Source organism: Protomyctophum parallelum (assembly GCF_964188405.1).
Source record: "Protomyctophum parallelum genome assembly, chromosome: 12".
Lineage (NCBI taxonomy): Eukaryota > Metazoa > Chordata > Actinopteri > Myctophiformes > Myctophidae > Protomyctophum > Protomyctophum parallelum.
Window position 1 is genome coordinate 33,144,798 of NC_139712.1, and position 17,025 is coordinate 33,161,822.

General features: G+C 43.9%; 1 protein-coding gene across 1 annotated transcript in view; it reads left to right on the forward strand.

Annotated features, from left to right (window-relative positions):
- Positions 1-1,554: 1,554 nt before the first annotated feature.
- Positions 1,555-17,025, forward strand: part of adarb2 (adenosine deaminase RNA specific B2 (inactive)) — a gene marked incomplete at both ends in the record, with an annotated part of 231,750 nt that continues 216,279 nt past the window's right edge. The window contains one exon of the mRNA XM_083778719.1: positions 1,555-1,657. Within this exon, the coding sequence (XP_083634845.1) occupies positions 1,555-1,657 (103 nt within the window). The remainder of the gene's footprint in view (positions 1,658-17,025) is intronic.

A 17,025-nucleotide genomic window follows, 5' to 3' on the forward strand; every position in this document is an offset into this window, starting at 1 on the left:
TCTTTGTCTTTTCTTTCTTTCTTTCTTTCTTTCTTTCTTTCTTTCTTTCTTTATCATGCGAAAAGTAGGCTATAGGCTACCATATCTGCCGAGGTGATTTCAGCATATCACAGCCGAGTGTTTAGGGGCCGAAGTGGGCGTGAGGCAGCTGGGGTGTGACGTGTTAGGAGGAAGACAGGAAGTGCTGTCTGCGGCAGTGGAGGACCATATAGATATATAAAAAAATAGATGCCTCATTGGCTGCTGCAGTTCGTTGGAGCCGTGTGTGTCGACAGGAGGGCGGAAAAAGTTTACCCTCTGGGGGTTTAAGTGCGCTGGAAGAGTGGAAGGCACGCTACGCCACCCTGCCACTCAGGTGACTACTGGCCAATAACAGCGCATCTTTTCTGGGACTTGTCAGACCCGAACATCCACTCTGTGACGCGGAAGCTGGAAGAGGCGTTTACCATGTGGTGGACAGTTACTTAGCACTGAGTAGCCTACTATATGGACTTTAAAGTACATTTTATTTTATATTTTCTTCCCTAAGAAGATGACTTTCACTCCTCTTTCACGCTACACATTTCTAAGATAAACATTGTAGTTTTGACTCTCTACTAGGCCACTTTTCAAGGAGGGAATCTCAGGACCCAAACCTTATGATGAATTAGCCTTATTTAAAATAGTGAAAACACACACACACACACACACACACACACACACACACACACACACACACACACACACACACACACACACACACACACACATACCAACCCAGTCTCACCCAAAGACAAAGACAAAAATTAATGACACACACACACACACACACACACACACACACACACACACACACACACACACACACTCATTTTTGTAAAGCAATGTACTTTTAGTTTTAGCCTACTTGAGTATATACTTTGTACATCACTTGGTTTGGGGGGTGGTGTGTGATGTCACACCGCCCAGACAGTCATGATTGGACCTAATTAGAACGTGCCGCGGCAAATAGACAAGCGTCTTGCTTGATTGAATTCAAAGCAGCTGGTGCCAAAAAATTCGCAGAGGTGCAGAAACTACGCAGTCAGTTCAGGGGAGAGAGAGAGAGAGAGAGAGAGCTAGAGAGGGGGAAAGAGACGCGATATCAGTGAGCGGCGGCGAGAGCTGTCACGCTGTGCTGAAAATACAGTCAGGAGGCGGCGTGCTGGAGTTTTTCAGGGGTGATAGCGCTGGAGTGAAGCCCTCATAACAGCCTGCCTGACACACACACACACACACACACACACACACACACACACACACACACACACACACACACACACACACACAGCCCCCCGGCAGAGTTCAGGAGGGCTAAAGAGAGAGAGAGGGGGAGAGAGAGAGAGAGAGATCGAGAGGCACTCCAAAATAACCTCGACGTCACCGAGGACTCTGGCATAGCCTATATATCAGAGGAAATCTGAGGAACGAAGAGAGACAACTGTAGGACGAAGAACTGCTGAGGCACGAGAGACAGCAAGTTGCTCCGCGCGTCCTTCTTCCCAGTAGTCAGTCAGTCACCTCGCCGCTACTGTGATGGCATCGGTTCTTGGAAACAGCGGCCGCGCCTCGGGACCTCAAGGCGGTCAGATGAAATGCAAGTTCAAGAGGAGGCGGAGGAGACGGTCGAAGAGAAAAGGTAAACTTTTATGCCAATGTCTTCCCCGCGTAATTGTGACTTCTTTCCCATGTGCATGGGTCGGCCGTGGCGCACCTTGGCGCGGGGCAGCGGAGCCCGCTCTTTTTTCCTCTAAAAAAACTAACTGCGCAGCGAGGAAGCTGCCCAGAAGCACGAATATGTCAAAGAAAGGGGCTGCTATACCTTTTGTATTTAACTAAATGACCTGCATTTAAGAGTCGACTCTATAAGACATGGGTAACGGGGGGTGGACCGTGGCTGCATGGGGAAATAAGCCCTCACTCAGTCGCATTGTCATCATTCTTCCGGTCTTCCCGCGTGTGAAGTTGAACTTGCATGGTCTCTGCATTCATTCTCCATTTAACAGTCGGCGCGTTTCAACACAATTTAACGACTAATTTGTGTAATTAGTCGCCTGTAGCACAAGTGTATACGCTTGCATAATTTCAGCTGGTCTTTGCAATTTAACATATTGAAAACGTGACTTATAGTTAAAAGGCGCACTGCCCTTAGGAGTTCTTATAATACGCACGCACGTCAGGTAAGGGTAAGGGTAAGGGTTGCTTTGCAGTAGCATAATATGCGACGTAAAACATTATAAGTTGTAGCCTACTTCAGTGACTTGTAGCCTGTGCCATGTGTCCTGTAAAAGTGATGACTATAAACGGCAATAGGGACAGCTAGAAATATACATGAATAACACTTAATAGGGTTACTGTAAAATTTCAGATGATATTTCATCAACAATTTACATTTCAGTATGTCAATCAAAGCACATTCTGGTCTCTGCGTCTCTCAGGCAGCCCTGAATCTCAGCCCTGCCTCCACTATAGGTTGGCTTACATTTGACAAAATAGTTATTTTAATATGCTATAGTGTTCTCAGCACAAACATTATAACTGTAGCCTATAGGCTACAGCTGCCTTCTCATTCATATTTCAACATAGTAGCTACAAAAGAAAGACGTGTATAGGCTATATTATATCAAATAGCATACCATTCATAGTTTATTAACCAAAAATCATTTTTGTTTTACTGTTTACTTAATTTAACTCTGAGAGTGTAAAAAAATCTACATTTGCATAATAATAACCTGTGTTAATATACATATCTACATCTTGGAGAACCGTCAGATTGATACTGACATACTTTTAATGTTTTCTGGAAAGCGCTTTGAATTTCCTTGTTTGAATGTGCTATAGGCTTACAAGGTGCATACATTACAGTTGGAACTCCCTGTGGCTCCATCCCCTATACAAAAAAATTAGAGTTATTTGTGTAGGATATTTCTTCACATTTGTATTATTATTATTATTATTATTAGTAGTAGTATTAGTATTAGTATAGTATTTTCAGTCAGCACACACACTGTTTTTGGCCGACAGTAACATTGCAAGCGTGTCGGTCTCGTCTCTCATCTGTCGTCTCGTAGTAAATAGACGGCCGGGCTCAGAGGCCAGCAAACCTCCAAATGTGGTTTCTGTCATGAACCCTGCAGAGAGCCGAGCCTCCCCACGCACAGCTACTGTGTTTACCGATGATGAAAATATGACCGGAAAGAAAGACAACTTCACTGGTCATGTCACACATACGTACCCCTCTGACCAGCCTTAAATGAAAAGAAAATGTTCATTTTTGTACACAAGTCACAATTATGCATTTTGGAATAGTTCTAATTCCATCTGAACTATTGTTTTTAATAATACATTTGTGGCGATTGCAACGTATCATTTTCGATCAAAGGTGCTGAATGAAAAATGCGTGACTAAGGGATGTTCTGAATCTGGACCGAAACAAACATTTTATATTGTGTGACATCGATATTGGATCAGTGGCATTTTATACTGTTAAGCTAAATACGGCTAAAATGTGTAGGCCTACACATTCCAAATTTACGTAATAATTTCCCTAATGTAGTTTTTCTCTTTTCTTTTGTTAAAGATGATTTAAATGTATTATTTTTACTAGGCAGTTTTTGCTTTATTTAGATATAATGAAAATGTATAGTCCCCAGCTGGAATTAAACGAGGGGCATTGCGACTATGGTTGACACACTATATCCTGTCGGTTACCAGTCTGACCAAAATGTGTTTTTCTCTGAGATACATTTATTTATTTATTTTTCAGTCAATATTTCGTATACTGTAAGTCAGTGTCTAGCGACAGTAAACTATGGTCAGAGAGAGGAGAGATACACAACACAGCACATCACAGGACAGGGCTATATGACTTGAACCTAGGTTCCTCACACTCACAAGAAGCACTGTAACTGGCTCTGCCACCGGGCACAATTCTTTCAGTTATCCAAGCTGTATTCAAACTGGCATTGCAAATGTGACTCTGGCGTAAATCACAACGAGTTACCCAAAACGCAGGCAACAATGCAGTCATTTACTCTGACACGGTTCACAGATGCACAGAGACTTGATTTTCTTTCCCTCCAGAGCGTGAGGATAGATCTAAGTAAAGCCCCACACATCAGCAACTGTATTTTATATAATATAATAATATAATATATATTTTTTTTTACTGATGATAGCAGTAACAGTGGTTAGAGCTTTGTGCCGGGAGATACTGACGCGTTGCATTGTGGAATATGGATGAACGCTCTGAGCGGGTTGATGTATCAGACTCTGCAATTGAATGTATAACGAGGTTTCATAAACACTTTGCACTCGTCGTCAGGACCACAAACAGACAACCGTGCCTCATTTCCATAACCTCTTGATTTTTAATAGCCCAAGTAATTGAGACAAGGGAGACAATACATAAAATATAGTGCCGAGGCAAATGTATTTACATAATGGAAACGACAAAATTGGTTCCACAACATTAAACATTGCATATGAGTATCACACAATGTGCGCACACACGCATTAGCTGACAGGCCTTCACAGTTTGTTTCGAAATGGCAAATTTATCAGCACTGCTGATTCATACTGATAGCAGGGGACATTAGGGGCCATTTCAGGGGGGCGATTTTTAAATGAAGTGTGTCTTCTTGGTGAAGGACCGATAGCTGCAGTGAGTGCAGTCCCCTCCGTATATAGCTGGAGGAAGTGGCCTCGATCACTTTGTCAAACAACGGCAGCGTGAAAATGTTTTTGATCACGGTGTCGAATTGTCGATGGTATGTAGAGAATATTTTTTTTGGTAGGACCAGTGAGAGAGACGGGAAGGGAAGGGAAGGGTGGGAGAGAGAATGACATGCAGCAAAGGGCTTCTGGTCGAATTGAAAGCAAGGCCAGCTGCTAGGACTACGTATATAGCCTTATACGGTTTGTGGTATATGCTCTTACAAGGCGAGCAACTTGTATGTTGAGTTTATTTTTGAAAAAAGTTGAGTTGCCGTAGTACCAGAAATATGAGGTTTAAACAATCAATATCAATTGCAGTGTTTATTTCTTTTTTATTTCTTTTTTTACGTCCACATCACTTAGAACCCCCTGACCACAAATAATTACATACAGCCAGATATGCCAGCAGATTTTTGGAGCTTTTTTAAATAATAATATCCGTCTGATAATGTAGATGAGACTTTAATACCCTATGTGTGTTATCTAATGCATACATATCTCTCCAGAGTTCAACCAATTATTTTATAGACCCTGTGGCAAACAAAAGGCACCGTTGAGGGATTATGGTATGGCATTTAGGACTTAATCTTTTAAGAACACTGCAGATTATTTGTAGATGAACTTCACAAAAACCTGTGTGTGTGTGTATTCAAAAGGCACTAAGCAGTTTATCCCCCCCCCCCATTTCATTAAAGCTTTTTTCTCTTTTTTCGCTACTACAACACTGTCTTTTTTAAGTGGTGACAAAGTGCATGACAAATAAATGTACATCAGCCGCAATGAAGATTAACGGATTGAAAAGTGGGACAGTGACCATGACAGAAAATTCATTTGCTCGCCACCTCTCTCACCCAAGCCTTTCATTGACCAGCTGTAACATTCTTGGAAATGTGACAACTGGCTGAATTAACCCCTTAAGTCCTATATTGTCGCTGTCGGGTGGAAACCTTGCATGTCCAAAACTGTTCCTTAAAAAAAAAAAAAATCTCTATTTTAAAAATAGTCGAGCTAAAAGGTCACAACGCGTCGCATGGTAGACATGTTTTGAGCTTGTATCTGCTATTTTCACTGCTTTTGTGTGACACTTGTGTGATGATGTAGGGCAGTGGTTTTCAACCGGTGGTCCGGGGACCACCAGTGGTCCTTGAGAGGGTTCCAGGTGGTCCCCAGCTAAATGATGGAGAGTTGTTAACCAAATAGACCCTAAGAGATCTTTAGTTAATTGAGTTAATAACGTTCGCTCTGAAAGAAAATATATTCCAAATTTTTGCCACATTTTCACGATTTTTCAAAAATAGCAGACCTACAAGCTCATAGCGCGGCACTCGGTAGCGCTATGAGCTTGTAGATCTGCTATTTTTGTGTGCTTCAAACACCAAAAGGGGTTCCCGTGCAGAATGATTTAATGAGAAGCTGAAGTAGGTTGGCTGTTATACCATCTTCAGTTTGCCAAGTCAACACTGTGTGCCAGCGGTATCCATATTGCAATACTGGACTCTAAATTATTTGGACGTGCAGGTACCGCTGCTGCTAAATGCCTACATTGTGTGCCGTGCTAGCGCAGCTCTCGCTGTTGTTTTTCTCCCACTCCCGTATAAGCACCGTGTTTGCACTACCGTAGACGTAGCGTACTCTATCATCGCTGTAAGAGGCTTCGTAGAACTTACTGTGTATCTGGCCCTCTTAATTAATCACAGCCCTGTGATTTACTGGTTTGTTCTTTAGGGAGTTCGGTTGCAGCTTCTTCCCTGCGACAAAACACAAATAACAATTTACCATCCTTTTTTGGAAATGTGACATGTGACAAATCGCTCAGATGTTTAAGGAACGGCAACATCTGGGCCCAAACTGCGGCCGGCCTGTGCCATGCGTCGCAATTTGTGTGATGAAAGACGAGCGTGTGTGAGATTTATAGGGCTGACGTATTTTTTACAGCTGTACTTATCGCTCTGTATTAATTTAATACAGGAGGACATATCAACTTAGCATCAAGAGTGCAGAATCATGTGTGGGGGGGAGGGGGGAAGGGGTGTGTGAGGGGGGGGGGCAGCATCAGTGTCACATAATTTATGTAGCAATTACTGTTTACGCTCCTTCCTGTCAGGGGTCTACAGAGGGGTCAAGTAGGGGCTGAGCAGTGACGAGGGGGGGGGGGGGGGGTGGTCCACCAAGATGATCGGGGGAGTGGTATGGGTTAGAGGGGTGGGGGGGGGGGCGTGGACAGGGCAGAAGACGAGTTCCCTCTGCGACCCGTCGTCTGCGCCGAAACTCGCGGCCTGAGAGCTGTGGGGGTCATCACTGAGCCATTAGCCAGACAGACGTGCAGGTCGCCGTCAGACCCCAGCGCTTTCCCGAAGGCCGGCCGCTGTTGCCTATATACCACTTCCACTCTAACCACATGTCGGCAGGAAGCTTGGGGAATGGGAGCGCGCTATAGGTTTGTCACCTCGCTTCTGATGACAGTGACAAGGTCTGTGTCAAGGCGGTGGGCACAGGGTCATGACAACGAGGCATGCAGACAGCGGAACGATGCCTGTGTTCTTCTTTTTGAAGACCTGACTGAGAGGTCGTATATGACTGGCTGTTTCCACTCTGTCGCCGGTAAGAAAGATCACTATGCATTATGATGTTAACCTTTCCTACTGTATGTCAGTCTCACTCTCTCTAATGTCAGTGATCTCTCTCTCTCTCTCGCTCTCTCTCTCTCTCTAGGAATGAGTTTCATTACCGTATTGTCACTCAGTTGGCCTTTCCAAACATTAACAACTATTACACCTTGGGTGCAAACAAAATTCTCATTAGTAATGTATGCGTAGCACTTCTCTGCCACCATCCACATTTACACAAAGAATTCATTCATAAAAGCCATGTTGGAGCATAGGCACAGACAGGCAGGGAACACCTTCATAAATACACGTCTTCCTTCCTTCTGTCTCACACATTATTCATGTGGTCCAGGTTTCTAAATGGGTAGGTGTTCCCTAAGCAGGGCAGGAGGAATGTTTCTGCGCAAGAAACGGTTAGGGTGACCTGCATTAGCATTGGCTTTAATGTTTCAGGACGGTCCAATGTCACAGAGACCAGTGTGCATTTTTGGGGAAAGGAGGGGGTGTTTGTGCTGAGATGTATTTTGCAGATGGTGACAGGTGGACACCTCATATTGATGACATGATCTTTCTACAAGATCGGCAGGTTTTTGTGCTACTTTTGTGCCAGTAGTAGTATGACAATGTAGGACATTGATTTAGCAAAGAATGTATAAAACAAGTTCAAATTATGTAGATTGTAGATAAGAGGTCTCTGCACGGCAGTAACGATATTGTTTGTGTTGCGCTGATAAACGCATTAGGGCGGTGACGAAAAAAAAAAGAAACACCGCTGGCATTTATGAGGTTAATGAAGGTCATTGCCGATGGCAAACGGCACACACCGCTCCGCCGTGTGCACATGCATGGCTTGGAGAATTTACAGGCACTTCCTGATTAAGGGAGCGACGGAAGAATTTGAACGGTTTAGGACACGGCGTCCTCTAACCAACTAACCGTTATGCTGAGGGAGAAAAAAAAGTAGCACGTTATTACCATTGACTGTGCTCTCCTGAGGACGGCTGATAAAATGACCAAGGAAAATAAATGGCACAACTTATTCTTTTTCTCCTCTCTCCTTTTTCCCCCAATTTGCATAATTAGTAATTATCTCCTAATAGTCCCTCTTGGCCTTTTTTGTCTTTTTTCCGTGGCTTTGCAGTTTGAATGCCTGCTCAAATTTCAGGCAGAGGAGGATGCAGCCTCACTGAGGTTGAGGCTAAAATAAGTGTATTTTATTTGGTGCCTCCTCTTGCATCTGGCAAAAGCTGAGACCCATGTGCACGCACGCACGCACGCACAATTTCAGTTTTTCTGTATGACGCGCTGGACTGCATGCACAGGCAGACAGTGGATGTTTTGAACTAAAACATCCACGTTTTGTACTAACACAGCAGTGTGTGTGTGTGTGTGTGTGTGTGTGTGTGTGTGTGTGTGGGTGTGTGTGTGTGTGTGTGTGTGTGTGTGTGTGTGTGTGTGTGTGTGTGTGATGTAGTGCAGCATGTATCGACTACATTATTGCCTGCAGAGCAATGTAGCCAGCGTACCATATACATGTGTAACAGTTCACACTGAACTTGAGAACAATGCCGCTTTATCATATACCCGACGATGAGCTTTTTTTTAGATTATTTCATCATGAGAAACTAGAGCGGTGCATACTTGGAACAATGCAAGGTGTAAATGCATTTATGCCCATATATGGAGTTCTTTGTCAGGCATGCCCAAATAGGGAGTCTATGCAGAAGTCAGAACACACCACATCAGTGTGGTGTGTCAGAACAGTCCAGCTCCATATATGGAGATATATGGATGATCAGGTCCAAAGCCCCGGGGCAGAGGCTTTTGTGCTGGTTTTATCAGACGGGACTCCACACCGGGCCCTGCACTCCCTGTGGGGGGTGTGGAACGCCTGTGTCGAATGTTAAGTCTGTGTGGCGAACGGTTCTCGAGGTATGTGGATTACAGACGTACACACACAGAGACTTGGTGCATTTATAGAAAGATGTCCCTTGTTATGATGTGACAGAGAAGTGGGAGTGTCCGTTGACATGTAACACATACTGGATTCAGACCCAAGATGTTGCATTTATGTGGTCAGAATATTATGACGTTGAACTCAGCTCTTTGCCTCTGATGTGGGTGATCTGAGGTGCAGTTGGACCTGACCGACCACGGTCTGAACTTCTTTAATGTCGTTCCACTCCTTTGGCTGGAAATATCCGCAATACTTAATTCACATAAATTCCTTCCGTGTGTGTGTGTGTGTGTGTGTGTGTGTGTGTGCGCGCTGCTGAGCCCTGCAACCATATTGGGAGGTGCAGCATGTGTGGAGATACACCATAATCATTATCTAACAACATGAACCCTAGAGCATTTGAAAATACATAGCCGATCTACAAGCTTATAACGTGTCACAACGCAACATGTTATGAGCTTTTAGATCATCTATTTATGGTGAAGGTATTTGCCATAGAGCGGGGGTGGGGGGGAGGCTAGTTCAATTTCCTATTTACAATTTAGCAGACTTAATCCACAAGGTAGTAGAGACACATGGGAGACTACAGTTATGTATATGGGGTTTAAGTGGTTAAAGTTTGTTCCCCTCCCCAGATATTTTAGCAAATCTATACATTAACCGTGTCAACAATTTAGAGGATGCTTTTTCACCCTGGACTTACATGGTGCCATGTTTGACTTTCACATCATTAGAGAATGTGTGCTTGAAGTGTGTTAGTCGAAGGCAGTTCATTTTTCCCCCCTCATTTCAGCACACTATCAAGTTAAGCTCTCGCATCTAATCTGAAATCCCGCCCGTGGCGCCCGACACATCGTGATGGCAAAACATTTTTCCACTTTATGATCCTAATTAGCTCTAACTGTGCCATCATCCCTGAGTCATCACGCCTGGAGAGCAGCCAGTTCATTTGATGGTCCACACACTGTCTTAAGTCCTCCGTTCTCTTCCTTCTCAAGTTGTCCATCCCTTTCATTCTGTCTGTTTTATTCTCTCCCTCCTTCTCCCTTTCTCACTTGCCTCTTGCGTTTTGTGCACATAACAAGTAACACGTAAGTATCTACATAAACACAAACATATTTGCACTCTCATGCAGATGTGAACACACACATGCGCGCACGCACGCACGCACACACACACACACACACACACACACACACACACACACACACACACACACACACACACACACACACACACACACACACACACACACACACACAAGCTTGGAGCTTGTGAGTGTTCACAGCAGGGGAGCTTGTGCTGTTAAAGCAAAATATTGCTGAGGAGATTGTTAGAATGTATGCAACCTTTTTTACTCTGGCAAAACAGGAAAAGATGTCAGATCCGTGACACTCTTAGTTATTCCATTACATAAATGAACATGATAAACTTGGTTTGCTTTAATTCATTTACTGTAGTTAAAGCCTTTCTATGTGTCTGACCAACTGTGTCTATTCAACTCTACACTTTGGTGCCTTAAAAGTAAAACACCCCTCTACACTCGTGTCATGCTTCAGGCACATTGCGGCGCACTGTACCTAGCACACTGTGCTGACATGGCAGAGTTAACACTGATACCCTGTGCCTTGCCTCGCATGGAATAATGAAATTGGATGAAGCCGCTTACAGTGCACTGTCCCCTTCCTCGCCATCAGAGTGGGTGCTTATTTGAGATAACGTTAATGAAGGGGACTTTAGCCACGAATAGACACGTCTTACTGCCGGCGGGGGTGGTGGGGGGGCCGCTAACAGCATTTATTTCCATTAATAAGATGGAGCGTTTTACAAGAGAACCTCTCCTGAGGGCTCTCTCTGGAGGTCGGAGAGAGCCCTCCGCCGTAACAACTTACAAACGAGTTCATTTTACCGAGACGTTCGTGCCGTCCTCGGTAGCAATGTCTTTCTCAGAAGAAACTTTGCCTAACCTTGATGTGGCGCAATGCAAGTTGAGGGTGAGGTGTGCTCTCCATCACTCTAATCACCGCTGTCCATCCGTCATGGAGGCTTCTGAGGACATCGGTATGACTCTAAACTAAAACAGCCCCCGAAGCTTGTACTTTTGCATTGTCGGCACCAAGTCTGTCTGTGTAATGAGATACAGTAGTATGTTTTTCTTGGACTGACAGATGGTTCGATAGCGTGCTATTATGAGTTAGCTTAAAGTGTTCTCTAGCGAAATTGTGCCTTTATCTCTGCTAATAACCCCATGATGATACTGCACTCCGACAATGGATTACGGCATGATATGATAAGTCGTTAGCATTATGAGGAAGGCTGTGCTATCTCTTTGCAGTAAAGAGGCTTGTGTCATGAGCTCAATTACTATTCTAGTATACAAAATATCTCCTAGCCTGATGTTGGGGATACAGTAACACGTCACTCTTGTGTGTGAGAGGTCAATAATAATCTCATACAGTAGCTCCTCGGTACATAAATATTTGTGTGACGGCACCTGATTTAACCAGAGGATAAATGCACATTTCATCCTCTCATATTAAGATGTGCGTGTTTTCAGGGGAATAGCTTTATGAGAGATTAATCCATTGATAAGACTGAGCATGCACGCGAGCATACGAGGCTCGTCCTGGCTTCATTATTCAACTCACACGCAAGCATTAAATAACAGATTTTCCTCCCATCGCCCCAGAATAAATCCCCTCTCGTCCATTGATTCCAGCATCCTTTAGAAGCCCCTGCTAGGAGAGACCGACAGGCTTATCTTACAAATCCTTTAAAAGGTGTTATAAAAAAAAATACACACATCTTTGCCTACATTAACTTTGTCCTGTTGAGATTTTCTTTCCCCTTCTCCCTCATATCGCCACTGATTCAGTCAGGAAAAGTCAAGTTTTATTTTTAACCCATTTTGGGCGGGAACCCTTTTTGGTGTTTTAACTATTGAAAAATAGCAGATCTACAAGCTCGGTGCCGCGCTATGAGCTTGTAGGTCTGCTATTTTTGAAAAATCGTGAAAATGTGCCTCAAATCTTTGAATATATATTATTACAGACTTACAGAGTGAACATTTTAACTCAAATCTTTGCTTCTGGGGGGTCCCTGGAACAACATATTTTCAGATGGGGGGCGGAGTCATATTACATTTACATGTACATACATATTACAATTTTTGGGGTTCTTGACATGAAATATTGAGAACCACTGATACATAAACATAAGGTTTTTCAGAAAACTGTCAAGATTTTGAAGACATTTTAAAAATGTCGATGTCAGGCCTAAATGGGTTAAATATCGCTAACTTGATCCTTGCGATATGACCCCCCCCCCCCCCCCCCTCCAAACAAGTTTTCTATCCGTCACATACCACAATGTTTATTTTTCTTCTTTGCTGTTCCGTTTTTTTATTTGTACAGCTTGAAGTCGTGGACCATAACAGATATGTTTACATTTGGTGACGAAACTGAGAGTTCCAATCACTCATCCATTGCCTTTGATGGCTCAGAGCATATTTGGTCTCCACCAGATAAGGCCTGTGTATACATCGAGTCGGATTCAGTTGAATTGTTTGTACACACAGCCCACACAAAGTGCTTTGGCATAGGCCTGCTTGGAAGGGCTTCAGCATGGAGCAGAATTTCATCTCTCTGTACCCTCCCCCCTCTCTCCCTCCATCCCAATCCCACAGTGGTGCTCTGGGGCCTGGGCTGTCGGTGAAGGTTGAAGGATGTCTAGGACCCGGGGCTACGAGTGTTGCCTTGCATAAAGGACACAGCGAGACCATCTCTTACTATGGGTTCTAATAGTCCCTGCAATGCTGGCACACATGGACCTATAGGCCTATATATATATACTGTATATGTGCCCTTACTGTACTGTAGAAAATATGTTAAATATATGCTATATGAACCCTGTCAAGGGAACGGCGTCTTCAATGCATTTCTGTTTAAGGTGTGGAGTCTGGACCCCCCCATGGCAGCCAGTGATCAGCTATAGGCTAGTGGACAAAACCCAAAAAGTGGAAATTCAGACAGTAATATACCTAAAAAAAAAACAGGGAAAACTGTCTATTCAAGGCAGTCTCTAACATTTAACGAAAATTAAAAGAACACCCCACATGAACAACGGCAAAAACAATATTTGAGTTTTCTAAATAATATTCTCAAAATAAAAGATGCCTCTTCCTTCTAAAAAAAAGTATTTAATAATAAGTTCACAATGAAACTAATGTATTCTTTAAACTGTCATACGTACATGCTGTTATTACACTGAACGCTCAACTTAGCTTCTTATGTATGTAATCAAAAATAAAATTAACTATACAAATGTTAGTAAGTAGTTTTCTAGTGTTAATAGCTTTTAATGATCAACTGTAGCAAGTTGCTAACTTGCTCTCCAATGACTATAGCACACTACTACGTATATGCAAACCAGCTGTAGCCAATTCACTGAAGTTTATGGCAGTATGCAGCTGAAATTAGGGTTCCTATTCCAAAGAGGCACATGAGTTTTAAAAAGTCCACAAAGATCAGTTTGAATGAAACCAATCAGCCACCGCAGTTCCACACACACACACACACACACACACACACACACACACACACACACACACACACACACACACACACACACACACACACACACCGGGCTTCACAACCAGGAAAACTGCAGCCTGTCTAGAATTCAAACATGCGGTGGACTAACCCCTCCGTGGCCTGTTCATTTTCAGTGCTAACTGGGCTTAATGATAATAGCCCTGACGATACTGGTGATAATACTCCCCGCTTTTCCTGCTGACTGCAGAGAACCCAGTCTTTGTTCTCTGCTATCCCTATTAGCGTGATGGAGGTTCATTTTAATTTGAATGGACCATCAGTTGGATAAAGAGAGAGACACTTTGCCCCGCGTGCACGTTCACACTAGCAGACACGGGCACGCACGCGTCCACACACACACACACACACACACACACACACACACACACACACACACACACACACACACACACACACACACACACACACACACACACACACACACACCGACGTGTGCACTCACACTCGCCTTTTAAACCATTTTGGGCGGGAACCCCTTTTGGTGTTAGCATTGTTATGCTTTGGCTATTGAAAAATAGCAGATCTACAAGCTAATAGCGCGCCACCGAGTGGCGCGCTACGAGCTTGTAGGTCTGCTATTTTTGAAAAATCGAAGAACGACTGACATAGAAACATAGCTTTTTCAGAAAACTGTCAGGATCTAGAAGACATTTTTAGAATCAAAATGTGTTAAATGAAATGCATACATGGACAGGGATACATTTGCATCGGAGGATGCAGACGTGCTTCTGTGCACACAAACATACTCCTAGACATACTGTACTTACAGACACCAGAATATTATACAAACACATACATACACATACATTGCATTGAAAAGGAATGCACACACACATGGTTGTTTGGGGTGGTTCATGTGCATGCCTGAGCACTGCACAAGTCCATCAAATGGCCAAGGGGTCAATGTGATGAATTCTCCAAGGCTCCAGACGCTATTATCTCATTGTAACCAGTTCTATGAGGCTTCCTGCTACCTGGAACCCGCAGCAGGAGCTTGCACAGAAACCTATAGGACAAAGAAAGCATCAAATGACACTGCCAGACAGTCGACATATAGCAGAGAAGAACTGTCTGGCTTTTAGAAATAACCTGTTAAATCTATACCTATACTGTATCTGTTCTTGCTTTCAAAAAGTACAAGTCGTGGTTGCTGGTGTTTGTTTGTTTGTGTTTTAGTTTTTGTCTTAAATCTGTTCCACTTAGAATTTTTCATCTCATGTGATGCCATGTGGCGCTTGTCACGTACGTGGCTGATGTTGAACCGTGCGGCGTCGTTCCACATGCTGGTATCATAGGAGCGTTGCGTGATGGGTGACCTCTTTAACTCGGCAGCACGCCGCTTTACTTGACTTGACAGCACTGTGGCTGTGTTTTGGTGTCACCTGTCAGGCGGCTTGTTGAACGCACGCCTAAGCACCCCCCGCCGTGGGTGTCCTGGTGGTGCCGCGGCTCATCTGGAGCTCTGGGCGGTGAACTGCCAGGGACTCCTTCCTGTGAATTGAGATGGATGCTGTTATAGCTGGGAGAGTTTGCATGCAAGGGTGAAAATCCATGTGTGCTGTATTTCTGTGCGCACTTGCATGTGTAGGCTATACTTAAGCAATATTACACGAGAGGGTGTGGTTGAACATGATTATTGCCACGACAGTGGCATCACTAGCGCTCTGGGAAAACAGAGCAGCTGAATTATTTGTTTTGATTAGGTGGTGAATGGTGCTGGTTTGATCCACGGCTAGAAGCCGTGTCAACCAATCAGATTGCTTCCTCGAAACGACCTGTTGTAGAATTATTGATACACACGCATGCACGTGCCCAGTGGGCATCAACCTACTCGGGATTCTGGAATGATGCAAGTTTATGTTGTTCTTGTTGTACTTGTTGCACCCATTGTACCCGTAGTACCCAGTGCGCTTACCACACATCTGATTGACTAAATGTGGAGTTACAGAGATCCCTGCATGTCATCAAAAACCACTGACGTCGTTTGACATTCAGAATCGGTTTTATTGTCACGTCACAGTGAAAAAGTGGGTGAAATTTCAATTTGTACTACTGGAGACAGACAGACATTATGTAATTTCTCCATTATAGAGTTCTATTTTGCACACAGTGTTTATTATGTGATTATGTGTAGTTCAGATCAGTCATTGTTCTCAAAAGAGAAAAGTCTGACCATGTTGTCCCGACATCATCAAACCTGTTTTGCTCTGCTGACAACTTGTTTTGTCTTCCCCCCCCCCCTGTGTCCACAGGGCCTGTTAGGGCATCTCTCTCCAACTAGTCACAACCAATCTCACCCAAGTATTCTATGCTAGATATAAACTATATATATATAACATTATTACAAAGTCAGACTGTACGTGTGTATATACAGTATTTGTGTGTGGCTCCCCGGTGTATGGCAAACTTAGAGTCTTATGTCTCATTCATACTTGTAGATCGGCTATTTTTGGTGCACGGCACCGGCAGACAACTAAGTTACCCATATGCTTCCATGGAGCAGGGAGGAATTCTGCTGACTTGGGAGTCTCTCATCACATCACACAAATATTTGAGCCTGGGCAATTTTCACGACGGAATTCATTCCGTGTGTGTGTGTGTGTGGAGAATGCGATGCTTTCTGTACCCGTGACTGTTGTAGAGTTTCTTTCAAGCTTGCGCATCCACTATTGTTTGTGTTCAAGAAATTCCTTGTACAATGTCAATGCAAATAAAGATGTTAAGTGTGTGTGTGTGTGTGTGTGGACATCATGTTGGTAAGTATGAAACTGCAAATGATCCTATATTTCTCTGCACACTGCATACATTGAACTCAATATTAATTAATACAAAGTTGATTGGAGTGGACGAGGTTATGTCTGTGTGTGGGTGTAGTGTCAGCTCAATGAGGCCCTCATGCTGAGTGAGTGTGTGCTCAGCTCAGCGCAGGGCAGGCCTGACCATGGCTATCTGCGCAGGCAGGCAGTTTGTCATGGCTCTGACCTCAGGGCTATCTAAACAGCGGCGCGGGCCAGTGTTCATCATCACATTTATCCGCACTGGTGTGAGAGATGAATGTGCTGCTAGCCTACGAGGTCATGAGTTATCACCCACCAGGGCCCCGTGGTTCACGCCG